The sequence below is a fragment of the Eretmochelys imbricata genome, chromosome 20 (assembly GCF_965152235.1).
Source record: "Eretmochelys imbricata isolate rEreImb1 chromosome 20, rEreImb1.hap1, whole genome shotgun sequence".
Classification (NCBI taxonomy): Eukaryota; Metazoa; Chordata; order Testudines; family Cheloniidae; genus Eretmochelys; species Eretmochelys imbricata.
In genome coordinates, this window is record NC_135591.1 from 15607697 (window position 1) to 15635661 (window position 27965).

Consider the following 27965-nt stretch of genomic DNA (forward strand, 5'->3'; position numbering starts at 1 on the left):
TGACCTCAATGTCCACGAGCATCAGACCCATGCAGCTAGAAAGTCTGTATTTTAACCATTCACTTAAACCAAAAAATATTTTCCCACACCAACAAGGCCAAAAGCTCTTAAGTAATTTAAGCACTGGAAATGTTACCTACAGCCTAAAATCTATTTGTGCTGTTCTAGGTTGCCACTACTGGGGGCTCATTTTCCTCTTGCTAGACTGGATCAATTACCTCCTTAAATCAGATTTAATCTTCAATGCACCGCCTTGTTAAAGGCATACACAGCTCAATCACACCAATCTCACTACAATCTAGAATTCACCAGACGGTGCTGGAGGTAATGTAATCTACCATTCTGAGATGATGGAATTCTTGAGAGCAGACAGGGCTGCTTATAGGTTTAGAGAGATGCTATAAAAAGGTTATTTTTCTCTTCATTTTTGTTGGAAGACAAAGGAAAAGGAAATAAAATGGCCTGCTAAAGTGGTGTAAGATGACAAGGCAGTGTGAGCAATCCAAAAAGCAGGTTTTATTGAAATACGAACAAAATTACAGCCATGGACAGCTTTTAGGAACAGCATTTCCAAAACATGGGAAACAAAACAAAGGCTCAAACCCGGGTTATTTTCACCCCTGAGAAATGAACTAAACTCTTAACTGTGTCTCTTTTCTCTACATGGCTCATTGTTTTAGCTTTATGCCGTGTAACATAACTGCACTGTGCAACACGCAAACAAACGCACAGTGATGTCCCCAAAAGCACTTAAAGTGCAACCAAAGCGGCTCCCTCCACAATGCTGGTTTGAGAGCGTTTGGCCAGGTTTCCCAGTAGCCTCCATTCTTCTTCAGGGGAGCTCCTGGGTAATCTTGAAAATCTGCTACCAAGTTGTGGGACCCCATTTTCAGAAGTGCACCTAACCAGCGCAGGAATGCTGGCCCAATGGCTATTAGCTAGTACCACTGTTGCTAATGGCCCTATGTACCCATAATCAGACTAGCAAGATGTAGGTTTTCAGCCCATCCTGAACACTTCCACAAATAAAACTTTAGCTCAATGCACTCATTTTTTTTCCAATAAAGGAAACCAGAGAGTAACTTTTGCCAACGGGCTTCTCAAACTTCCCCTTGTTTCTAACCCTGGAGGAGCATCAAGTTGCTGGATGGTCAGGTGAAGCTTTCTTGTAAGGAAGACCACCACTGATTTATCCTGCATACAGACATTCTGCCCCAGCTCACTGCTGTCCTGTGCCTTGAGACAGTCACTCCCACCACCGCGAAGCTGCTGCGACATGCTACCACAAGTGCGAGGGCACCAAGGAACTGGGCCCCGTCTCTCTCTGCAGGAGGCACTTTCCAAACACCGGTTCTGGCTCCGATTTCTACACAAGGCAGACGGTGCTGGGCAGTCTCTGACAGCATAGCCCTGGTTTCCAGCTCAGGTACAAGTGCCTTTGGTGGGTCCTAACTAATCCTAACTAACCCAGGATAACTAACATGGAGAGAGGGTTGAAAAGAATCAATAGGATTGATTCCTCACAATCCAAACCCACAAATGAAAAACCTGTGGGTGTTAGAGCAGCAGAGAGCTTGTAACCTCAAGAGACAAGAGCAGCTGAGTGCAGAGTTCAGGAGCGCTTTGCCTAACTCTGCCAGAGCAGAGGGGACATCAGAGTAGGTCTCCTTTTCTCTAAGATGTCCCCTTGCAGTTGCAGTACCTTATCTGCAACCTACTAGATAAAAGGTTATAAACAGCTTGCTTCTATTTCAGTTAGGCTCCCCCAAAACTGCCAGACCCCTTTTGGGTATGCTTTGAAAGGGGTGTGTGTGTGTGTATGTTGGTTATTTATTGAATGGGTCTTTTAGATCAAAACTCAACCCAGCTTCTGATAACAAGTTAGCTGTAAGGTCACATGTACATGTTGTTAATGCCCTACTAAGGTGGGGCAGGCAGGGTAAGCTCAGAGCTTGTCAGTATGAGTGCTGCAGGTGACAGGCTGGGACAAGACACAGCACTGACTGACAACAGGGGATTATTTCCATGATCCCATAGTGGGGGAAGGGGTACTCTGCCCTAAACCCAGCTGAGAATTGTCTTGCCCTTCAATACTGGAGAGTGGGAGTTTCAGACACGTGCAGCTTTGGCCTAACTGCTCCACTGAAGCCAGCGCCTTCCACTAGCGTCACCAGGAGCAGGCCGGGTCTCTACACACGGAAGTCTCCCAGAATAGCGACATCTGTCTCAGGCCCCATGCAGACATACTCTTCTAGAATACGAGTGCCTTTTTCTCATTTAGCTTAATCCACTTTGGAGGTGGATTAAGTTTTAAACTAAATTAGAAAACGATACTCTTATTCAGCAGTAAATGTCCACACAGGGAGTTAATCCGGAACAGCTATTTCAATAACTTTCCCACTGTAGACAAGCGTGAAGGCCAACACCAAGCCCTTTGGGAAATCCCAGAGGTAGCTCCATGCAACGCTGTTTCAATTCCTGCCCTGGTGCTGATGGGCACACTCAGTGACTGAGGTCTGTGCACCTTCCTGCCTCCACAAATCTTTGAGGCAATGCATCAGAATAGCTAGCCTAAAAGAAGTCCCATGACATCTGTCCTCTGGAGGTGAACATGCTGACCTAACAGGACACGCAGAATGTATTCTATGGAGGCGCTACAGACTGTGCCAATCTGGAGTGCGGAGGTTAGTGACATGCTGCCACTATGTACAATTGTTAGGGAGAGTTATTCTGCATACACTGGGATCTTCACAGACTAGTTTTAATGGCTAAACTAAAGATGTATAGTTTGCTTTGCTGCTAAGAAGTTGACTACTTAACTCTGCCCTCAAGAGAAATATGTTCAAGTTGCAAAGACTTAAAAAAACTACGCAACAAGTTTTATAACAGAGCTGCTGCTAATGGAGGGGAAGGTGCTACTTACCCGTTATCACAAGTTTTTAGACATTTCTCTCATCGGGTTTGCAAGTGGGACCTACTAAACCACAATGCCAGGAGTGGAACACTGAAATCCCTCCCAGCAGAGTATCTCGTGGATGCAACAATGGGTGTATGAAGAGCTCACTAACCAGAGCACATATTTATTTCTTGTCAGAATGGCAGGGTGGTAAAAGCAGATTTTGCTACACTTGCCTTCTGACCAAACACACTTCACTCCCTCAAAGGGCCAGCCCTATAGTTGTTTCCACAGTGACAAGCAGATGTCAAGCGCAGGATTATTCTTCCTGTACAGGATCAAGCAGTGATGCTAGGCTAAGAGCAAGGAGGGGCCTTTGCTCTTTACTCAGAATATCAAATCTTCTCTTTTGTGTGGTGGAGGGGAACAGGACAAGACAGGTTTGACTAGAATGTGATGGCCAGATCCTATGTCTGGCTGACATGCAGATGCTGGAGCCAGCCGGGGATAGAAATATCTTCTAGTGTAATTAATGCAGGCTAAGGACTACTTGAAACTATGCTGACTACTACAGTTCTCCCGAGACTGCTCTTTGGGCCAAGAATGGCTGGAGTGTCTGATGCTTTAGGGAGGCCCACTCCAGCACTTCTCTGCCCCAGGAGAAGGGAGCAGGTAGCATGAAACTCGTTATGCCAGCTTGATGTCAGGGAAATTCCTGGCTGCCCTCTGTTCCCTTTGCTCTGCTGGACAGACACAGATGGGACAGAGCTACAGACCAGGATCTGGCTGGATAGTCTCACGCTTTAATGTTATCCAGATCACGTGACACCAGGTGTTAGACTGGGGGGGATGTTCCAGGATGCGTAACGTTCCTGCCACCCCAGCCCTGTCCTTACAACAGTTAACATTCCCTCACCTTCTCCATGAAGCACAAGGACACCCACACATGCCCCTGCTCAGAACTAAATGGCACTCCCTGTGACGGAGTACAAAAATCATTTGCAAGTCCCCACAGCCCAAGAGAGTCTGAGCGAGACTAGAGAGGGGCACCAGGCCAGAGGTGCTCAAGCAGCAGCATGCACTGGGCATCACATATGTGAAGTGTGGTGTTAGGGCTGCCACGGTGGGAGGGCACAGTGCAACTGTTTTATTGATAAGGCAGCCACTTTTCAGCAGAATCCCCCATCCCAGCTCCCTTACAGATGAACTTTTAGGCCTAATCGAAACAGCAATGAGAATATTTTGTTTTAAAGACTTTTTGCTTTGACTCCCCCATACACCATCTACAGTCTGAATGGCAGCTCCTTTTTCACATCTAGGTGGGTGCGCATAACAGGCAGGCCTTAGAGCTGCAGCTGATCTGACCCTGGGACACACAAACACATTTAAGGTCTCTGGAGGGAAACAGAAGGGAACCAAACATTCAGGTGCCTAACTCCCCATCGGGGAGAGATGTACCACCGAGAGCTTACCCCCAGTGTGGGCTCACATGGACCAATGGTCTGAACTGGCACAGCAATCCCTATGAGAGGGACGTACCATCAGCACCATGCAGTGGTAAACGGCTGCAACACATTTAAATCCAAAGACATGCAGGGCTTGAGCAATGATTTACGCAAACCCCCTACAGGAGGTAACTTGTAGAGCATGCTGATCCAGACAGTTTGAACTCTGCTAGCTCCTTGGCATCAGCGTGCGTGGAGTTAGTTTTTGAGGGTTTGATCTCTGATATCAAGGGTTAACAGCATTCTGTCTAATTACCTTGGTCGGGATAATTTCGGGACAGCAGCCGATACGTGAAGGACAGTTCTGCAGGAAGGTTAGGGCTGTGAGTGCTTAGCCAACACAGAGGGAATTTATAAGTCTGAGTCTCCTAACCAGCACCTCACATTTCTAAAGGAAACAGATGAGGAGCACTCAATAGCAGCCTCTTCTCTGGTCTTCAGTTACCGGCTCCTGCAATTAGATGGAAAAGCAAGACATTTTAGATAATCAACAATAGCAGCTCTATCATCATCCCCCAGTTGTAAGCATCAGGCAAGCTGCTTTGGACTCAGTCTAGGTCCACGAGCTGCCCCCTCAGCAAAGTCAATCACTGTGTTGAAACGCAGACACTTGGACTGTTCTTCCACACTCGTGCTCACAGCCAGGCAGTTTGCGGTCTCCCCAAAGCAGTGACGCAGCACTCCTCGTGCTACCACCACCAGAGCACAAAGCAACACCTGTACAAGCACAGGGGAGCTAGCGTTTTGCTCCTTGGTCAGCACACCAGGGAGTAGGGGAATGGGACTGGAGGCCTGGATAAGGGCTATGGGGCCCTTTCATAAACACAGAGAAGGGGGGAGTTTATTAGACAAACTGTTCTCTGTTTACAAGCAACATGCAGGAAAAGCTCCTTAACTGGGGGAAGCAGATGTCTCACTGCTCTATATAGAGTCCCAATGTATGGTGGGATGCTGTTATTCCTGCCCCTTTGGCTGTGCTCATGCAAGATCACGACTAGTGCCCAACCTGAGCCCAGAGCTCAGCATTAGTTCCTTCCCAAAAATAGACCCAGCCTGTCTGGCTGGAGCTCCAACACCTTCAGTGGAATGAAAACCAAGCAACCGTCCTTACTGCTGTGACTTTGGGAGCCGACCCAGCAGAACAAGGCTGATCCCATGCATCAGCCCATAGTGCAATGATTCATTAAGAAAGATCAAATATGACGCACAGGTACATTCTGTAGGTCTCCAGGAAGCCCTGCTAGACTGGATCCTCACCACACCTTGGCTAGAAAGCTGGCTAAAGCTTTATATGACCAGCTGCTCTATTTGGGCACGTTAAGGGTCCTTACCACACACTTGGAGTAAGTCGTTCTGCTTTAGCTCACTCTCAACCAATCCAAATGTACACAGACACATCTGAACTCCTCTCCAGTGTGTGTTTATCAATGCTGTGACCTTCAGGCACTGAGCTAAGCCATTCCCCCTTTCACCCAAGTATCCTCCTTAGAAAACCTCATCTCACAAGATTAATGTACTAGAAAATCTAATCAGATACAGGTGCACACAATTCCAAGGTGGCCTGCCCATACAGTGACAAGACTGACTGCAGGTTTTGTCTGTGAAATGTTCCAGTACCTGTCCAATGATACATGTGGACTCTCCACCTGAAATCAGGACACCTACTGTCCAGCATCTGGAAATGGTCGACTATTCCATACCACAGCCAGCCAGCCCATAGTGATGACCGTAGCAAAAGCTGATGAGCACTCATTTTTCAAGTACCAATTTCCCATCCATGCACCTCAGCATAAAAAAAAAGCAGAGGGCTGCCGACAACGCACCCTGTACTCCGTAGACACATGCACCCAGCAGATTTTATTGTGAAATTGGTACAACATCCTGGGCTGCCTGGCTTTTTAATCATGGGAGGTGATTAAGCATCTGGTTGTACCTAACAGGTCTGCTTAAAAAGGAGTCCAAAAAAGGTGTTCTGAAGGCAAAATGCAAGCTTCACTGCCGCTCTAAGTACTGGAACATTTTTAAAGTTTAGTTCTGGCTTGAAAAGCGAGGATATTAGACAGTTCCCTTTACTCTGACCTGCCACTTCTGTACATTTGTTTGTTATCTTTCTGCTTACTTTACTGACCAAACTACTTCTGCTAGCCCTGCAAAGCCAGCAAAGCTGAGAGGGAGAGCTGGCTTGTGTATAGCCAGATTAATCAAACTGAGTTCCAGCTGCAGAATCTCTAATTCTTGGCAATGCACAAGCCAGCGTGACTTTCAGATTCTTACTTGGATTCTAAGCTCTTTGGGGAAGGGACTGTCTTTTTGTTCTCTGTTTGTACAGCCCTTAGCACCATGAGATCCTGGCTGTAACAATGATATAAATAATATCATCATGAATTTTCTGGCCTAACACCTGAGGAAAACTTGGGAATTAATCATCTCTCTCTTGTTCCCCCACCCATGTGTTTTATGTAAGGCTGCTTTTGACAGGAGAACCGCACTTAAAGGGTAAAAAAAAAAAAAATACCCTGCTTGGTACAAAGAAGGAGTCGATTAGCATAGTGTATTACAATTTTCCGATTTTTCTTAAATCAGATTACAACCAGACTATTAGACATTATGCTTTTGAAACGTATTCATCACTCAGCACCTCAGAGTTATAGTTACATGAATCCTGACCTACTAGCTCAAAATACAGTTATAAAAATAAACTACAGAAATAAGCTTCACACCAAGCCCTCATTTATGTGGAGTGTGTTTTGCACTGCAAATAACTGTGTCCATGATGCTGCATTCTCAGTTCATTCACACTTTCGCCTGGCAATTTACAGCAGGCGTCAAGTAACGTGTGTATTTCAATGGGGATCTCCTGCAAAAGCGGAGGCCTTTTTTTTTAAACTGGCAAATTCCTACCCAAAGTGTAAACCGTAATAATGCTATTTTGTGCTCCTCCATCACCTTTCATCTGAGGATGCTTTATAAGTTGCATGTTTATCTTCTCAGATAACTAGTAATACTTAACTTGCAGGGTAAGTATTACTATCCCTCCATTCTGTAGATGGGGAAACTGAGGCACGGGGAGCTTAAGTAACTTGCCCAAGATCAAGGAGACAGTCTCTGTAGCAAGTGGGGCTCACACTGGGAACAGATGCTCAGATCACAGAAACTCTGTCATATACTCAGAAGTAAAAGACCATAATCCTCCCTAATGTTTAAACTAATGGCTACTTCAAAGGAATTCTCTTGCAAAATCTTGCTTTCTTTCAAGCCACAGGCATCCCCAGAACAGGACAGCTTTATGGCCAGTCCGTCACGGCTACAGTTTGACAAGGGGACCAAGAAAAACGCCCAATGGGTCACACCTCCTTCCAGTTAATGCCTGTTGCTGTTTAAGGGGTAAAAGATTTTCAATTAAGTATAGTGTAAGTACATGAAACTCCCTCCCTAGGATCCAAATGGCATGGAATACCACCAGGCTGTTTAATAATAGTTACCCTGAACTCAGTGCTTTGGGAATCGGGCTCTTGGGACACTGGGCAACTGAATCAGTTTTTAAAGAACAAAACCTTGTGAAAAGTCATATGTGGCAAGAGCTCGTAAGAGCTGCAATACTGGGTCAGATCATATTCCATCTTGCTCAGTATCCTGTCTCCAACAGTGGCCCTACCAGAGCTTCAAGGGGAGTAAACACAACAGAGCAATTATGGAGTGATCCACCCCTCTCTTCCACTCCCAACTTCTAGCAGTTACAGATTGAGAGTCACCTAAAGCATGGGGTAACATCCCGTATCATCTTGGCTAATAGCTATTGATTGAGCTATCCTCCATGAACTTATCCAATTCTTGCTTAAGCCCAGTTACACTTTTGGTCACCACAACATCCCATGTCAATGAGTTCCACAGGTTAGTTGTGCACGGTGTGAAAAAGTACTTCCTTTTGTTTGTATTAAACCTACTGCCTATTCATTTGATCAGGTGACCCCCTGGTTTTTGTATTGTGTGAAATGGTAAATAATGCTTCTCTATTCACTTTTTCTACAACAATCATGATTTTATAGGCCTCTATCACATCCCACTTAGTCATCTCTTTAGTCTCTCCTTGTATGGAAGCCATTCCAGACCCTGGGTAATTTTTGCTTCTCTTTTCTGAGCCATTTCCAGTCCCCACAGCCTGACATCTGCGGTCGGAGATCCTCGTCCCCTCCACTAGCAGGACATGTGGTGGACAGGAAAGCACGGCAGCCATGCAGCAAAGGGCTGAGACAGGGCATTCAGAGTAAGGCATGGAGCTGAAGCTCAGGATCTGACTTTGGGAGGGATAACAGCCATTTCAGCTCATCAGGGATGGATTCAGATGACTGAGAAAAAATGCCAAGTCTTGAGCCCACACTTCCCAACAACTACAATAGACTCATCCATAGACACCATTGGGAACAAACCCAGGCTTGTATATAGGGGAAAATTACCAACATTTACTCCAGGGGGAATTTTGTGCCACAACAAAGTGCAGAATTTGCACATAATTTCATCCCCTCCCCCTCCTCCTCCCAGAGCAGAATTAGTGCTGCAAAGCTGCTGGCTGTCAGTAGCAGATGCGGGACCTAGCAGAGCCTGGCTCTCCAGCTTGCAAATACATGACACTGCCAGGGGGAGGGGGAGCTGGACTTTTCCATGCAGGTGCAGTTCCCAGCATGTCCTGAAGGAAAGAAGTGGCATGCAGGAAACTCTGTACAAGCCTGGGACCCAGCATCAGGCTGTTTCTCCCTCTGGATCCCTGGGTTCTGGGTGGTAGGGGGTGCAGGTGTCTGGGGGACTAAGGGGGTGCCCCACAGCTGGACTCTGGGAGGGGAGGGGGTGTGGATATCTAAGACTGGAGGGACAGAGATTTCTCCCAAGATGGGCCCAGCTGATGTGTGTGACACTCAGACAGGTGCCCAACAAAAGCATAACAGAGAAACAGGAACTGGGTTGTTGTAGGAGTTTCTTTGACTCTCTACTCCTGGGGGAATCTTTTTTTTGCTGTCTGTATTGTTACAGACATACTGGCTGACAGGTATTTTGAAATAAGATCCCAAAATAATTGAAACTCCTGTGATTATATTATTATTTTGACAAATAAAATATACAGAATTTTAAAATATTGTGTGCAGAACGTTTAATTTTTTAGTGCAGAATTCCCTCAGGAACACACATTACTACACCACTATGTGGGTGACTTCCTACGTGAACACTTATTCCAAACAATGGCCTTTTTAGTTTAGATTACATCCCCTTGGAGAAACCAAACCAAATGCTACAGCTGCTACACACGTGTACAGCTTCCACTGACTTCAGTAGCAGCTATACCCGAAGAGCTACAACTGTGTTGAGCTCCACTGTGCCAAACTCAGACCTGTTTGTAAGCCTCGACTTTTGTTTAACCAATAGCGGTGAATAAGTTAAATGTCAGATGCTACAGTAATGGGGGCAATACGTGGAGCCTGACAACCTTTGACACAATGCCACCTACAGCAAAATAAAACCTGGATACAGAAGACACTACAGAAATGCAGCTGCTTCTAGGGAGGATTGTGTTACAGAGCTCTCCATCTCCACTTGCTGATGGTGGTAATAAAAGCATTTCAGTTTATGGAGGAGAATGCTGACACACGGAATAAAAATACAGAGAAAAGTTATCCCGTTCCATTTTGAGCTAACATGTAGGTCCCAGCTTACAGCACGAGGAGACCACCAGCCGTTGTACTTACTGCTTTTCCAGGATAGGCTATATGGCAAGGACTTGGGTGCTCTCATGCCTGACATTAGGTTACTCTTTTGTTCCATTACTACGCTGGACCCAGGGCTGAAAGAGATCAAATACGAATTATCCTACACATGTGTACTTCTTTTAGTCAAGTACCTTTTACTATAAATATTGAAGTATTTTTCTAAAACTGAAGACAACAGAGAATGTTAATTTAAACAAATCTTCATGCAATCAGAACAGTTACTTCTCCTCGCAAAGGCTAGAGAAAAGTGAACAACATGTTGATGCCATCTACTTTGACTAAAATCCCCAGAATCAGTCATCCAGACAAGAAAGAAATAAGCTAAAGACAGCAAGAAAAACCAGAGTTAAAGCTTGATTATCAGTATTGCACTGCCCTCAACTGTAAATGGCAACTCAGCACACATGCCCTAGTCATCTCTATACATGCAGACGTCTAACAGTGAATGCCAGTGAAAATGAGATAGGATCAGAGGCTAAAATAGGGAAAGAAAAAGTTAAAAATTACTTAGACAAGTTAGATGTCTTCAAGTCAGCAGGGCCTGGTGAAATACATCCTAAAATGTTCAAGGTGCTGACTGAGGAGATATCTGAGCCATAAGCAATTATCTTTGAAAAGTCATAGAAGACAGGAGATTCCAGAGGACTGGAAAAGGGGCAAATATAGCGCCAAATCTATAAAAAGGTGAATAAGGACAACCTGGGGAATTACAGACCAGTCAGCTTAACATCAGTACCCGAGAAGATAATGGAGCAAATAATTAAGCAATCAAATTGCCGAATCCTAGAAATAGGGCAATAAGGAACAATCAGCATGGATTTGTCAAGAACAAATTGTGGCAAAACCAACCTAATAGCTTTCTTTGACAGTGTAACAAGCCTTGTGGATGGGGGAGGGTAATGGTAGATGTGGTGTATCTTAAGTTTAATAAGGCTTTTGATATGGTCTCGCATGACCTCCTCATAAACAAACTAGAGAAATACAACCTAGATGGACTCCTACAAGGTGGGTGAATAACTGGTTGGAAAATCGTTCCCAAAGAGTAGGTGGCTCACAGTCAAGCTGGAAGGGCATACTGAGTGGGGTCCCACAGGGATCAGTTCTGGGTTCGGTTCTGTTCAGTATCTTCATCAGCAATTTAGATAATGGCATAGAGAGCACATTTATAAAGTTTGCAGACAATACCAAGCTGCAAGGGGTTACAAGTACTTTGGGGGATAGGATTAAAATTCAAAATGATCTGGACAAACTGGAGAAATGGTCTGAAGTAAATAGGATGTGCAACACTCCATAGTCATCATAGTATTATTATTAGGATGATTATGGCATAATTATGATGTTTTGTACAAGATCGGTCATGTAAGGTGTCACTGGAAAAATTATGATTTGCTGAATATGATTATCCTATTTGTATGCATGTATCATTTTTGTATCTGAAGTTATGAATATTGACTAGGTATCTGTATTTCAAAGGGGCTTACTCTGGAAAACACACACAGCCAGCCTTTCAGGTACAACAATGAAGAAGCCAAACAGTGCTAATGGCTCATCAACAAAGACAATGGGCTGTGGAATAGCTTAGCCTTCCTGTGGAAGGCCAGTCTGTAAGTTATGGCTGCTATGACTCTGCAAGGGCATGTGACCAGACCATGCTTCTGGACTCCATTTGGGGTACCTGAATTTTTCCACAAACTGGTCTGGGAACCAAGTTTGAAACAGGTTTCAGAGTAACAGCCGTGTTAGTCTGTATTCGCAAAAAGAAAAGGAGTCCTTGTGGCACCTTAGAGACTAACCAATTTAATTGAGCATGAACAGAGCTCCTGCCATATGAAAAAGCTATATAAGGCAAGGAGTGACATCGTTGGTTGTTCTTCACTTCCCCACAACTCAGAGAGAAGCTCTAAAAGAAAAAGTCTTGGAACAGGGTAGGAGATCCCAAGCTGCAAAACAAATGCAGCTTGTCCCTTAAGAATCTGCAAGCCTGACTGTATCATCAACCAGGGTGAGAATTTGTTAATTCAGATCCAATCTTTCTAGTATTTTCGGCTTATAGTTTGCAGTTCTGTTTATTTACTAGGTAATCTGCTTTGGTCTGTTTTCTACCACTTATAGTCTCTCTTTTGTAGCTAAACTTTTTTGCTTTATCTAAACTGGAATGGCTGTGATCAAAGTGTCTGGGAAAAAATCTCAGCCTGGTTAACACAAGTATGCATTGTCCTCTCCACATTGAGGGAATGGTGAACTGGGTAATAAATTCATACTGATTGGGGTTTTGATCAGGGCGGCATGGTACAGCTCTGGGGTCCCAGACTGGGGGTTATTTTGGCTGTAGCCTCTCTATTGCTGGATCATGCAGTGGCTGTCCAAAGCCTGCATGAAACTGCAGCTGGGTGTGTCCCTGCCTGTGTGAATGCTGCTGGGAGTGCAGGTCCAGGAGCAGTCTATAGCCTGTGACAGCAGCACAGTGCTGAGAGGGAGCCCAGGCTGGTGAGTCAGTGGGCTCAGTGGAACCCCAGTCCCAGGTGGCACCCCTGGGGGAACCCGTCACAGGATGAAATTCAATAAGAACAAATTCAGAGTACTTCACTGTCAGTTGCACACATACAAAATGGGAAATGACTTGCCTAGGATGGAGTACTGAAGAAAAGGATCTGAGGGTCAAACTGGATCACAAGCTAAATAGGAGTCATTCTGAGATGCATTAGCAGGAGTGTTGTAAGCAAGACGCGAGAAGTAATTCTTCTGCTCTAGTCCATGCTGATTAAATGTCATCTGGAAAGGGGCGGGGTGGGAAAACCTGGATTTGTGCTGGAAATGGCCCAACTTGATCATCATGCACATTGTAAGGAGAGCGATCACTTTGGATAAGCTATTACCAGCAGGAGAGTGGGGTGGGAGGAGGTATTGTTTCATGGTCTCTGTGTATATAATGTCTTCTGTAGTTTCCACAGTATGCATCCGATGAAGTGAGCTGCAGCTCACGAAAGCTTATGCTCAAATAAATTGGTTAGTCTCTAAGGTGCCACAAGTACTCCTTTTCTTTTTGCGAATACAGACTAACACGGCTGTTACTCTGAAATCTGGAGGATTGTGTCCAATGATTGGTGCCACATTTCAGGAAAGATGTGGACAAATTGAAGGAAGTTCAGAGAAGAACAACAAAACTGATTAAAGGTCTAGAAAACATGACCTATGGGGGAAGATTGAAAAAAATTGGGTTTGTTTAGCCTGGAGAAGAGAAGACTGAGGAAGGACATAACGGTTTTCAAGTAGATAAAAGGTTGCTACAAGGAAAAGGGAGAAAAACTGTTCTCTTTAACCACTGAGAATAGGACAAGAAACAATGGGCTTAAATTTCAGCAAGGGCGGTTTAGGTTTGACAGGAAGTTTTTCCTTTTGTCCAAGTGGTTGAGCACTGGAATAAATTGCTTAGGGAGGTTGCAGAATCTCCATCACTGGAGATTTTTAAGAGCAGGTTAGACAGACAGCTGTGAGGGATGGTCTAGATCAGTGGTTTTCAAACTTTTTTTCTGGTGACCCAGTTGAAAAAAATTGTTGATGCCCGTGATCCAAAGGAGCTGGGGATGAGGAGTCTGGGGTGTGGGCTGCGGCCAGGAATGAGGGGCTCAGAGTGTGGGAGGGGGTCAGGGCTCTGGGCTGGGGCTGCAGGAGGGGGCTCTGGGTTTGGGGGGTTCAGAGCTGGGGCAGGGGTGTGGTGTTACCTGGGGAGGCTCCTGGTCAGCGGTGCAGCTGGGGTGCAGAGGCAGGCTTCCTGCCTTTCCTGGCACCGCGGACAACGCTGCACCCCGGAAGCGGCCAGCAGCATGTCCGGCTCCTAGGCGCAGGGGTGCAAGCAGCTCCACATGGCTCTCGCCCACAGGCATTGCCCCACCCAGCTCCCACTGGCCGGGAACTGGCCAATGGGAGTGCAGAGCCAGTGCTCTGGGCGGGGGCAGCGCATGGAGCCCTGGGACTCACCCCCCACCTAGGAGCTGGACCTGCTTCTGGTCGCTGCCGGTCGCTGCCAGGGCACAGTGCAGTGTCGGAACAGCTAGGGACTAGCCTGCCTTAGCTGGGCAGCACCACCGACGGGACTTTTAACGGCCCGGTCAGCAGTGCTGACGAGAGCCGCCGCGGCCCAGTGCCTTTCATTCCGCAACCCAGTTCTGGGTCACAACCCGCAGTTTGAAAACCACTGGTCTAGATAATACTTAGTCCTGCCATGAGTGCATGGGACTGGACTAGACGACCTCGAGGTCCCTTCAGTCCTACAATTCTATGTCACTGTTACAGGCTGTAGAAGTTCATATGTTGAGCACCTCTGATTAGACAGGTAAGGCACAGTACAATGATTTGGGTGTTCAGGGGTGAAACAGAGATAATGACCAGATACATTATGCTTCATTTTCCAATCCTGCATTGTGATTACACAAACAACAAAATGATTATTTCTGACTCAGGTCATGAGAGATTAGATTAGCTGTCAGAAGTTTAAGCCTAAATTGCTTAACAGCTGACATCAGTCTGCATTTCTATCAAGCCCAGCAGAACAGTTTAGTGTTTAATAACCCCCCCAACAAATATAGAACCAGTGGGGATTGAACCCAGGACCATCAGCACTAATAGTACTACAGCAGAACTAGAGGAGTAACCATTATCTGGTAGCAACAGTATGTTCTTATACTCTCCTATGGATCTGCCACTAAAAGGAGACAGGAAACATTGACCCAGGGGCACAGGAATGTTGAGTCACGCCAGTGGGAACGCCCCCACCAACACCCCAAAAATAGGATTCATAAAGTAAATTGCATCTTCCCAACAACACAGCAGCATGAGTTCAAAGTAGTTTGAAAGCACATCTTTTATGGAAATCACTGTCACAAGAAATACACCTTTTTCTACCTGTTGTTTATGCCACTACTGAACGTGCCCCAAACGAAAGCAGAATTTGATTGCTCCTGTAGATCTGCCAAAAGGAAACAGACATCATTGTGGCTCAGTACCGAGTAACTTCTGCAAGCATCATAGCAACATCAAATAAGAAATATGGCATAGACGCTGCTAGGTTTACAAAACGGAATGAGAATTTTCTAAGGCTTGGCATAAGTGACAGCAAAGCAGACATTTAACTGAGAAATATAAAGTGTAAAGGTTATCATCAATTTCCATTTTCATCAAAGCACAGATGGTGCAACAGACTATATGGAAAACAACAGAAGTTTTGTAGAGAATAGAAGGCATGTGGAAGAGCCTGTGAAGCAGGAGAACTTCATTTGTTCAGGGACAGTATAATTGGGTGTCCCAACACATGATCTGTGGAGAAGGATCTATGGGACCTCTCTCTCCTAGTCCATGTGACTTCTCCGGGGACAAGAAGAAGGGAACAGCAGGCGCTGACAGCCCATGTCATCAACCTACTTCCTTACCTCTATCCCAATCTTCGTCACATGGGGGCGGCTGCCACATGCTGACAATGTTCATCTTCTCTCCCTGGCAGTTATTTGACTGACTCACTTAAAGCAAAGAAGAGTCTTAGTGAGAAAATCTTTCTGGACAAAATAAAATCCTATTTTAGGTACATTAATCATTTTTTGACCTAGCTGCAGAATAGCTCTAGGCCTTGGCGAGGAGCAGCATACACTGGAAGCTGATCAGGTACTCCCCTAGTCTTAGGAGCAAAACTCTTGAGGCCAGGGATGGGCATCTTGAAGGTAGCAAAGGGATACAAAATCCATGAGAACCCTTTGGTGGGCCATACCTTAAGAGGCTATATATTGTCTAACTCAGAAAGGTTTGCTACAACACCGAATGTTTGGCAAGCCAAATCAAATGATCTGGCAGGGTGGATGTGGCCCCCATTTGCCAATGCCTGTTTTAGGCCTTTTCTAAAGCTAAACAATTCTGCACACATTTTTCAGCAATGGTGCAGCTGCTCCAACATACGAATTGGGAGAGGGTTCAGGTGTGTTTCTACTGTCATGTCACAAAAATCTTCTCAGGGTTTTTTCACTACTGTCATGCTCTAAGCCCTTTCTACATTAACATGCACATCATTGTTATCTTCAGTACAACTCTACATTTGCCAGAGAATAGGTACGTTTTCCAGTGTAGTGATAGCCATATAGATATCAGTGGGGGGAAGAACTGGAACACGACCCACATAACCAAGTGATTTAGGTGCTGGGCTGACAGACCTGGATAGTGAACTCCTCATCACAGAGCAGACAGCATGGGCAGTGGTAGGGAAGCTTCTCCATAGTCCCCTCCCCAACTTGCCCCACTCTGAACTGGAGGAACCCAACTCCTGTTGGGAAAGTTGTTCAGCCTCCCTGGCTCAGTCATGGCTTTTCTGCTAAGATAGTCAAGTAGGATGTAACAGAAGTGAGGATTGTTATGGTCTAGACACTTGTCCATTAAGAACTGGACTGAGACCAATTTATTTCACATATGCCACTAGACAGGCTATAAAGATTTTTGGTCACTATCAGGTCAGATCTGCACTGGAGACCCACTCCTCTCATGGCCACTATCTTTCCTCTCTAAGCCATCCAGATTCCCAACTAGATCTCATTCAACACACACAGTTTATGGCATAATGCACAGTTCCCATTTGAATGCTAAAATCTCTGGCAGATAACACATGTAATGCAAGCCAGTTGCCTCTCAGATGCTTAGGAGAATTTGCATGGACACAGAATGAATGAAACTCAAGCCTTAAAGGATTCCTACTGCTTCAGGATCATGAAGCACTATAGGTAAAGGGTTGCTTATGGAATAATAGAGCGTTAAAACAATCTCACATTAACAGCAAAAGTTACGTTAGAACTCCGTTAGCCCAAGAGTTCCCAAAGTGAGTTTACAGAGCCAAAGGAGTCTAATATTTTCTCACCAATGTCTTCCTCAATGCAGCTTTTGTCATCACAGCTTGATATATGATGGCTGATCTCAGCTCTGGGAATCTGATGGCGGGCATTAAAGGGGCATGTGACTAGCTGCTTTGCAATTTCAGGGTGGTTCTAGAGAAACAGAAAAAGCATGTGCTATCTCACTGAATTCACCCAAACCCTTGTGTTTTCTAATCACTAGAGAAGGGTTTGTGCAATCTGCATCCTGAAATAGGTTGAAAAAATTAAAACAAGGAAAGTCAAACTTAGCTCAGGTCCTGAGCACAAAAGCAGTGGAAAAACAGCAAAGCATACGCATCCTTTATGATACAGTCTATGTTTGTTTATTTTCACATTTAAACTACGCCCTGCATTTATCTGATTGAAGATGAGCCCCAGAACAAGCACAGTGAAACTGTTGCAGTGTCATCACTGGCATGGTTCAGTGCACAGATGAAATTGCCCTAAAAACCCTACATGGGGAGTAAGTGCTTTGAAACCCTAAATAATTCAGCCACTTTATTTTTAAATTAAGTAAGCGACAAACTAGAGAACAAGAAGAAAGTCAAGGAAAGCGTGAATGATGGAGGCCACCTAGTGACAGAGGATGTGGAAAAAGCGAATGTACTTTTTTTGCCTCTGTCTTCACGAACAAGGTCAGCTCCCAGACTACTGCACTGGGCAGCACAGCATGCGGAGGAGGTGACCAGCACTCTGTGGAGAAAGAAGTGGTTCGGGACTATTTAGAAAAGCTGGATGAGCACAAGTCCATGGGGCCGGATGCGCTGCATCCGAGAATGCTAAAGGAGTTGGCAGATACGACTACAGAGTCATTGGCCATTATCTTTGAAAACTCATGGCGATCGGGGGAGGTCCCAGATGACTGGAAAAAGGCTAATGTAGTGCCCATCTTTAAAAAAGGAAAGAAGGAGGATCCAGGGAACTACAGGCCAGTCAGCCTCACCTCAGTCCCTGGAAAAATCATGGAGCAGGTCCTCAAGGAATCAATTCTGAAGCACTTAGAGGAGAGGAAAGTGATCAGGAACAGTCAGCATGGATTCACCAAGGGCAAGTCATGCCTGAGTAATCTAATTGCCTTCTATGACGAGATAACTGGTTCTGTGGATGAAGGGAAAGCAGTGGACGTGTTATTCCTTGACTTTAGCAAAGCTTTTGACATGGTCTCCCACAGTATTCTTGCCAGCAAGTTAAAGAAGTATGGGCTGGATGAATGAACTATAAGGTAGATAGAAAGCTGTTTAGATTGTCGGGCTCAACGGGTAGTGATCAATGGCTCCATGTCTAGTTAGCAGCCGGTATCAAGTGGAGTGCCCCAAGGGTCGGTCCTGGGGCTGGTTTTGTTCTGTATCTTCATTAAGGATCTGGAGGATGGCGTGGATTGCACCCTCAGCAAGTTTGCAGATGACACTAAACTGGGAGGAGAGGTAGATACACTGGAGGGTAGGGATAGGATACAGAGGGACCTAGACAAGTTGGAAGATTGTGCCAAAAGAAATCTGATCAGGTTCAACAAGGACACGTGCAGAGTCCTGCACTTAGGACGGAAGAATCCCATGCACCGCTACAGACTAGGGACCGAATGGCTCGGCAACAGTTCTGCAGAAAAGGACCTAGGGGTGAGAGTGGACGAGAAGCTGGATATGAGTCAACAGTGTGCCCTTGTTGCCAAGAAGGCCAATGACATTTTGGGATGTATAAGTAGGGGCATTGCCAGCAGAGCTAGGGACGTGATCATTCCCCTCTACTCGACATTGGTGAGGCCTCATCTGTGTCCAGTTTTGGGCCCCACTCTACAAGAAGGATGTGAAAAAATTGGAAAACGTCCAGCGGAGGGCAACAAGAATGATTAGGGGACTGGAACACGTGACTTATGAGGAGAAACTGAGGGAACAGGGATTGTTTAGTCTGCGGCAGAGAAGGAGGAGGGGGGGATTTGATAGCTGCTTTCAACTACCTGAAAGGGGGTTCCAAAGAGGATGGATCTAGACTGTTCTCAGTGGTACCAGATGACAGAATGAGGAGTAATGGTCTCAAGTTGCAGTGGGGGAGGTTTAGGTTGGATATTAGGAAAAACTTTTTCACCAGGAGGGTGGTGAAGCACTGGAATGCGTTACCTAAGGAGGTGGTGGAATCTCCTTCCTTAGAGGTTTTTAAGGTCAGGCTTGACAAAGCCCTGGCTGGGATGATTTAGTTGGGGATTGGTCCTGCTTTGAGCAGGGGGTTGGACTAAATGACCTCCCGAGGTTCTTTCCAACCCCGATATTCTATGATAAGTCTCTGCCTGCGCTAGAGCTTAAGTCTTTGCAGTTAATTTAACCCTTCTGAAACAGGAGGAAAGTTACTCAATGTTCCAGCTGAGGCCACATCTATATTGGGAGCATTTTGCCAGTATAGGTAAACTAGTGTGGACATAGAAGAGCACTACTGTCCCCCACTGAATGAAGAGCCTTTACCCTTAGAAAAGAGCAAGAATACAAGGAGGACGAACCCACTGCTCAGGCTTGCTCTGCATGGCTTTTCTATCACTATAGCGATGTTGGCTAGGGGTGTGATTCCTAACCAATACAATCACACCAGGACATCATCTTAAAACGTGGATGCAGTTATACCGGTATAAGTGTGCTTATACCTGTACAACTAATATACACTAGCACTAGAGAGCTTAAAATAAGATACTAGACTGAGAGGACAAAAGAAAGGAGCAGATTCTCCTCTTAAATACACAGCATTCTCGCCCAGGATAGAAGACTGAGAAGAGGGACTTGCAGACAGATGTACACTGAATAGAGTTATTAGCAATATAAAAAAAAGATGGCTTAGCAGCTCTCCTGCTCTGATCGCAAAGTAAAGAATTAACTGCAACATCAGATCACTTCTGCTTTGGCCAGCCAGAAGGCATCCATCTAACACTGGCTGCATTTGCTCCATGGCCTGAAGTGGGAAGTAAATACCCTGGTCCCATGAGTGAACTGTTGGAAGAGAATAGGATCCCATCACTGAGCTAGGTATTCTGAAGAACCTGTTTCGCCTTTCTTCAGGGTAAATGCACTGATCTGAAGGGCATTACTAAATATGAACTGGATGCTTTTACGAAGTGGTAAATGGATGAGCGATGTAAATACGAAATAAAGACGGCTTCTTCCAGCCTAATAGCAAGTGAATGCATCCTTCTAGCAAAAGGCAGCACAGCGTACTGAGCTCACCATGCATTAGCATTTACAAAAATATGATTTCCCAAGTGCATTAGAGACCTTAACATCCCATCCTACCTTCCTGCACTTTATAAGATGATAGGGAAACCGACAGGCCCTGATTTGATGATAGTTATCATAGGGACATTGTATTAACCTCTCTGGATCCAAAGCATCAACTGGAAGAGAAGGAATAAAAAGACAAAAGAAAACATTCTGTAAAACAAGATCTAAGTTCATCATCAACACAATTAACAAGAGTGGAAACATACTAGGTACTGGAGCTGCCCTCTAACGGGGTTAAGCTATCAATTTTTAATAGCCGAGACAAAAATGCCAAACTGCTAAGTTGGCACTCACTGTGTGTACCCAACCAAATTCACTTCGGATTTTGGGTGAGTGGAATATTTAATTAAAAATGAGGAAAGCGCAATCAGCAGGGCAGAGTGGCCAGTACATATTAATGACTATACTTATGCAGAACAGTGAGCTGGAAATAAACATTACTATAAAAACCCTTGAAGCTACCAAATTAGCTAGTTGTACAGCAGTGACATGCTAACAGTTGGCAGAAGCACAGCATTCTGAAGTAAATCCTTTTGCATTTACCTTCATACTCCAAGGCCATCTCTGCTGGATTAAGAAAAAAATCAAACTCAAACAAACATGTCTGGAGTTAAGGATGCAATTTGCACTACAGTGCACTTGGCCCTGTAAAGTGCAGAGGTTGGCAGGTGCTTAAGAGCCCAACACTCACTGAACATAGTGAGGGCCTAAGTCACAGGCACTTTTTGAAAATGTTCCCTCCTAGTCCATACTATGACCCAGAGACAGGCACAAGTCACCTTAATCACTTAACAGTTACACAGAAGGGACAAGGTAGGGGAGGACCAACTTCTGATAGTGAGAGACACAAGCTTTCAAGCATACATAGACCTCTTCTTCAGGATTCAGTTTGTGTCCATGCAGCAGCTTTCTTGCCATCACAAATGTGTCTCCCCTCACACCTTCCATGCTATTTATCCACGTTTGTATCAGTGTACAGAGGGCATGCACAGAAAGGAACATGGGCCAACAGACTGTGGGAGGTTTTCTAGATAGCTGGAAGTAAGGGGGACGGGCCAGATTGAAAAAACACTGATTTATGTAATCAACCTTTTTGATACCAGGGACCAGCTTAGAATCATAGAATATCAGGGCTGGAAGGGACCTCAGGAGGTCATCTAGTCCAAACCCCTGCTCAAAGCAAGACCAACACCAACTAAATAATCCAAGCCAAGGCTTTGTCAAGCCGGGCCTTGAAAACCTCTAAGGATGGAGTTTCCACCATCTCCCTAGGTAACCCATTCCAGTGCTTCACCGCCCTCCTAGTGAAATAGTGTTTCCTAATATCCAACCTAGACCTCCCGCACTGCAACTTGAGAGCATTGCTTCTTGTTCTGTCATCTGCCACCACTGAAAACAGCCTTGCTCTATCCTCTTTGGAACCCCCCTTCAGGTAGTTAAAGGCTGCTATCAAATTCCCCCTCACTCTTCACTTCTGCAGACTAAGTAACCCCAGTTCCCTCAGCCTCTCCCTGTAAGTCATGTGCCCCAGCTCCTTAATAATTTTCGTTGCCCTCCGCTAGACTCCCTCCAATTTGTCCACATCCCTTCTGTAGTGGGGGGACCAAAACTGGACGCAACACTCCAGGTGTGGCCTCACCAGTGCCAAATGGAGGGGAATAACCACTTCCCTCCATCTGCTGGCAATGCTCCTACTAATACAGCCCAATATACCATTGGCCTTCTTGGCAACAAGGGCACACTGCTGACTCATATCCAGCTTCTCATCCACTGTAATCCTCAGGTCCTTTTCTGCACTGTAGCAGGGCATGAGATTTCCTTCCTTCGTAAGTGAAGAACTCTGCACTTGTCCTTGTCCTGGAGTTAAGGATGCAATTTGCACTACAGTGCACTTGGCCCTGTAAAGTGCAGAGGTTGGCAGGTGCTTAAGAGCCCAACACTCACTGAACATAGTGAGGGCCCATATCAGATTTCTTTTGGCCCAATCCTCCAATTTGTCTAGGTGACTCTGGATCCTTCCCTACCTTCCAGCGTATCTATTTCTCCTCCCAGTTTAGTGTCATCTGCAAACTTGCTGAGGGTGCAATTAATCCCATCATCCAGACCATTAATAAAGATGTTGAACAAAACCAGCCCCAGGACTGACCCCTGGGGCACTCCGCTTGATACCAGCTGCCAACTAGACATGGAGCCATTGATCACTACCCGTTGAGCCCGACAATCTAGCCAGCTTTCTATCCACCTTATAGTCCATTCATCCAGTCAACACTACTTTAACTTGCTGGCAAGAATACTGTGGGAGACCGTATCAAAAGTTTTGCTAAAGTCAAGATATATCACATGCACTGCTTTCCCCATATCCACAGAACCAGTTATCTCATCATGGAAGGCAATCAGGTTGGTCAGGCATCACTTGCCCTTGGTGAATCCAAAGCTTGCAGCCTTTCTAACAGTGTCAGGGAGATCTGAGGGACAGGCCATTGAGAAAGACTGACACAGGTACTTAGGACAAATGGCTACTTGTGACGAAGTGGAAAATGTCCTAGTGTTTGCATGAATACTGTGCGCGCCTCAGTTTTCCCTATGTGTTGCACAAGTATCTAGGTGGTGGGATAAGAGTGTGTGACCTTTGCAGATACCCCGAGAGGGAAGGTGCAAGTGCCGTCTAGCTCCCTGGGCCCAGACAATAGTTGTATCCTGGCAACTGACTGCCGGGCCAGACTCTTGGTTTTGGACTCAGGAGGAGAGACCCATGGCTCTGGGTCTCCTCAAGTTGAACTTTGCTGTAACTTCCTGCTTTCTGTGCTAACAAGATTCTGCTCTATGCTGTGTTCCAGACGACTAATAAACCCTTCTGTTTTACACCGCTGGCTGAGAGTCACTCCTGACTGCTGAAGTTGGGGGTGCATGGCCCCTTTGGAGGGCGTGTAAGGTTTCCCCAGGTGTCCTATTCAGGTGGCTCACTGCAGGCGTGAGACAGGGATGCTGAATGCTCCGAGGTCAGAGCGAGGAGGAGCTGAAGCCCAGGAGGCTTGTCCTAGTGAGAGTGTGCCCCGAGGGGTAGTCACACTGCAAGAGGGTCCTGGTCCGGGGGCTAGTCTTCACCAGACTCACTGCAGCTGCGCTAATGTAGGGCAGTAGTGTAAACACACTATGAAGACCAGAGAGTGCTTTCCTGTCAGCATAATTACTCCACCTCAGTGAAAGGTGGAAGCTATGAGAGAATGAGAGTGTGTCCCACTGACTTAGTGCTGGTGCGGACAGCTCAGGGGGGTGGCTTTTTCATATCCGTGACCGACATAAGTGACAACAACTTAAGCGGAAGCGTAGACAAGCCCTGAACTTCATTCAGTGGTTCCAGAGCACCAAGCCCGTGCATCCATGATCTACTATAGGGGGGAAAAAAGTCCCCAGTGCATCAAACCAACACCATATACCTGGCTAGGCCTCTGGAGAGGGCAGCACCCTTACCTGACCATGGTACTAATTAGGGCTGTCGATTAATCACAGTTAACTCACGCGATTAACTCAAAAAAAATTATTAAAAAAATGAATCGCACAGTTACATTTCAATTGGTATTCTATTGCATATTACACATTTGTGGATGTTTTCTACATTTTCAAATATATTGATTTCAGTTACAACACAGAATACAAAAGGTACAGTGCTCACTCTATTCTATTTATTGCAAATATTTGCACTGTAAAAATGATAAACAAAAGAAATCCCATTTTTCAATTCACCTCATACAAGTACTGAAGTCCAATCTCTTTATCCTGAAAGTGCAACTTACAAATGTAGATTTTTTTGTTACATAACTGCACTCAAAAACAAACCAATGTAAAACTTTAGACCTTACAAGTCTACTCACTCCTACTTCTTGTTCAGTCAATCACGGAGAGAAACAAGTCTGTTGACATTTATGGGAGATATGCTGCCCACTTCTTATTCACAATGTCACCTGAAAGTGAGAACAGGCACTTTTGTAGCCGGCATTGCAAGGTATTTACATGCCAGAGATGCTGAACATTCGTATGCCCCTTCATGCCTCGGCCACTGTTCCAGAGGACGTGCTTCCATGCGGATAACGCTTGTTAAAAAAATAATGGGTTAAATAAAGTGTGACTGAATTCCTTGGGGGAGAGCGGTGCGCCCCCTGTGCTGTTTCACCCGCACGCTGCCACAGATTTCCTGTTATAGCAGTCGCGGATGATGACCCAGCACATGTTGTTCATTTGAAGAACACTTTCACTGCAGATCTGACCAAACACAAAGAAGGTACCAATCTGAGATTTCTAAAGATAGCTCCAGTACTCGACCCAAGGTTTAAGAATCTGAAGTGCCTTCCAAAATCTGAGAGGAACGAGGTGTGGAGCATGCTTTCAGAAGTCTTAAAAGAGCAATACTCCAATGTGGAAACTACAGAACCCAAACCACCAAAAGAGAAAATCAACCTTCTGCTGGTGGCATCCAACTCAGATGATGAAAGTGAACACGTGTGGGCCACACTGCTTTGGATCATTATTGAGCAGAACTCATCAGCATGGACACATTATCTCCTGCAAATGTAAACAAACTTGTTTGTCTTAGCAATTGGCTGAACAAGAAGTAAGACTGAGTGTACTTGTAGGCTCTAAAGTTTTACATTGTTTTATTTGAGAATGCAATTTTTTTTGTACATAATTCTACACTTGCGAGTTCAACTTTCATGATAAAGAGATGACCTAATACAAGTAATATAGTGCACAGTGAAAAACACTATTTCTTTTGTTTTTTTGTACAGTATAAATATTTGTAATAAAAAATAAATATAAGTGAGCACTGTACACTTTGTATTCTGTGTTGTAATTGACATAAATATATTTGAAAATGTAGAAAACATCCACAAATGTTTAAATGGTATTCTATTATTTTTAAGTGCGCGATTACATTTTTTAATTGCTTGACAGCCCTTGTACTAACAGGATATTAACCATGTTGCATCTGTAGCAAAACGCATTTTGGAGCCAGCCACTGGTAATAAAGTCAATTATGAATTATGGCAAGGACAGGGCCTTAATAAGAACAGTCACTTCACTGGGATGATCCCCAGGAAACTGATTTAGGCCCTGGCTGCACAAGACATGACTGTAGCTTTATAACCAGTTTGTACCCCACACAGCAAATTTGATCTGCTAGTTGGATCCTCCATTTCTCCAGACCAGAGACATGCTGCAGCTGGGGGACATAGTCCACTAGGTCAATGTGGGAACCCACAAACCATGATGCACACTGTGGAGGACTGCAAAATGGCAACTTCCTGGAGGCCTTCATGCCTTGAACATCACTGATCAGAACGCTGCGACTTGGCCGGATTGCATACACTAAATAAATAAAACAAACCACACACAGCTGCAGTTACACCCCCACTCCAGCCTTCCTGGCTCACAAAGGTTGGGCCATGATATAGAGTATCTGCACCCAATACACTGCCTAGAAGCATTTGTCTCTGAACACCCAGTCCCCGACCCAACAACTACATATTACCCAGCCAGTCTCACACCCACCTTGCAAAACCTAGGTATTGTTTCTTGCTGTGATATTGACCCACATCATCCTTTATTGCCTCTAAAGTTTGTGTTGTTTTGAATTGCAAGACCACCACTGCACCTGGTTTTGGGTCCCAGAATAAAAGAAGTTGTGAACTGCTGCTCTAATACACAGAAGCATATATTCACCAAACTTAATGCCTATAGCGGAAAGTTACTCCACTCCCTCCTTTAACCAAGTTTAAAATATTTTCATACTTTCAAAGATCTAAGCTGTCTCTCACTGTATCTTTGCAGGAACCATGAATAGAAATATAGAATTGTAGGACTGGCAGGGACCTCGAGAGGTCATCTAGTCCAGTTCCCTGCATGAATATTAGAAGCCAGCAAAGAAACACTTACCATAGTTGCCTTCTAAATCCATTTTACTGATGCTGAAAGAACTGAAGCTTTGTTGGAGAACGCTTTGAGCCAGTCTCTGAGTGTCACTCTCCTCCTAAAAATATCAACCCTACAGACGAAAAATGAGGAGATTCACAGATTTCTAAGGCCAGAAGAGACAATTATGATAATCTAGAAGTGGTTTTTAACCTGTCACCTGCAGACCTCTGGGGGTCCACAGATTATGTCTAGGATTTCCAAAGGGGTCCTGCACCTCCATTCAAAATTTTTTAGGAGTCCTCAAATGAAAAAAAGTTGAAAACTACTGATCTAGGCTGACCTTCTGTAGAACACAAGGCATAGGACTGCCATGAATTAAATTCCCATTTGACCTAGAGCAGATCCTTTTGAAATCAAAATTGGATGTCTTTGTTAGGGGGCTTATGCCTTCACCCACTTACTTCCCTGGTCCTTCTCGCATGAACAGAGAGCAACAATACCCAAAGTCCAAAGATGCAAACAATTCGATGTTTATTGGGGTGAACTTCCAGCAAGCATGATTCCAGTTTCCTTCCTTAGTGTCCTCCTTCCCAGCTCTGACACCATAGAGCCTTACACCTGTGTCCCTGTTCCCATTCCTGCCCTTAGCAAAACATGATTCCAACTTCCTTACTCCCATTCCCTGCTCCCATTTCCCCCTTTAGCAAAACATGATTCCAATTTCCCCACTCCCATTCCCTGCTCCCATTTCCCCCTTTAGCAAAACATGATTCCAATTTTCTTACCCCCATTCCCTGTTCCCATCTCCCACACCCACCCGCACCCCCACTCCCCCAGGACCAAGTCTCAGATCCAGTTTCTAAAGGTGGTCTGTTAACTCTGCTTTTGACTTTAAATCCTGTTGTGCCAAATCATCTTTCACTACCCCTAACTAATTTACAACCCTTCAGCAGCCCTTGCTGAAGCAGCACCAAACTTGAAAGATTACTGGCAGCTTCCCATAATGCTGCCCTTACTTCAAACCTCTCATAAGCAGACTGAAGTGCCTCCTTTCCATGGAAGGCATTCAGTCCCCATGGGAAGGGACCTTCTTCCACTACCCATATACCAAGGAGGGTGGGCTCCTCAGCCAACCCCCATCCCTCTGGGTCCCCTAACACTTTCTCCATTTCCTTTTTAATCTCATCCCAGGTTGACCCCTGCACCTGGTATGGGTCCTGGTTCTCCCTTATCCATTTATCCAAAAAATCCTTTACCCTGGCTTGCCAGAACCCGCAACTACCATCACGAGAGTTCGCAATACCCCCTCCAAGCAGCTGCGCAGACTGTTGGGGAGGGGGACTTACAGGCTGCCATTCACCTATCCAATGCGATGTATCCAAGTGGAGAGAAAGAAGGAAAAGAAAAAAAAGGGTTTCAAAGTGCAACCTGCCTTTCCACACTCTTGTTTTTCTGAAGTTTTAATGGAGGGTACTTTGGATACTTATGTGAGATGTCAAGAAGGAAGTTTTTGTTTAAGGATAAAACCCAGTTATATAAATGTAACTGTATGTGCAACTCTGTGGAGTCACATTGGATGTAAGCTTGGTAATTAAATTTTCCAAGGGGGTCAGGTAGAGTGGCTATTATCACCACTATGCTTCTGTCCCCAGAAGCCTTTACAGCTATTCTGAGGGAAAATGGGCCCTTTTCCCACAGAAATGGTCTATAAGGGACTGCTGCAGGCAGAGAGAGAA

General features: G+C 45.2%; 1 protein-coding gene across 1 annotated transcript; it reads right to left on the bottom strand.

Moving 5' to 3' along the window:
* Positions 1 to 492: 492 nt before the first annotated feature.
* On the bottom strand, positions 493 to 26336 carry LOC144277770 (gametocyte-specific factor 1-like). The gene is made up of 7 exons (XM_077838758.1): positions 26251 to 26336; positions 20332 to 20432; positions 17047 to 17173; positions 15584 to 15670; positions 15060 to 15123; positions 10137 to 10231; positions 493 to 4852 (listed from the first exon to the last, which is right to left on the bottom strand). The coding sequence occupies exons 1-7, from the start codon at positions 26270 to 26272 to the stop codon at positions 4839 to 4841; spliced, it is 510 nt and encodes a 169-aa protein (XP_077694884.1). The 5' UTR covers positions 26273 to 26336; the 3' UTR covers positions 493 to 4838.
* Between the last annotated feature and the right edge of the window lie 1629 nt (positions 26337 to 27965).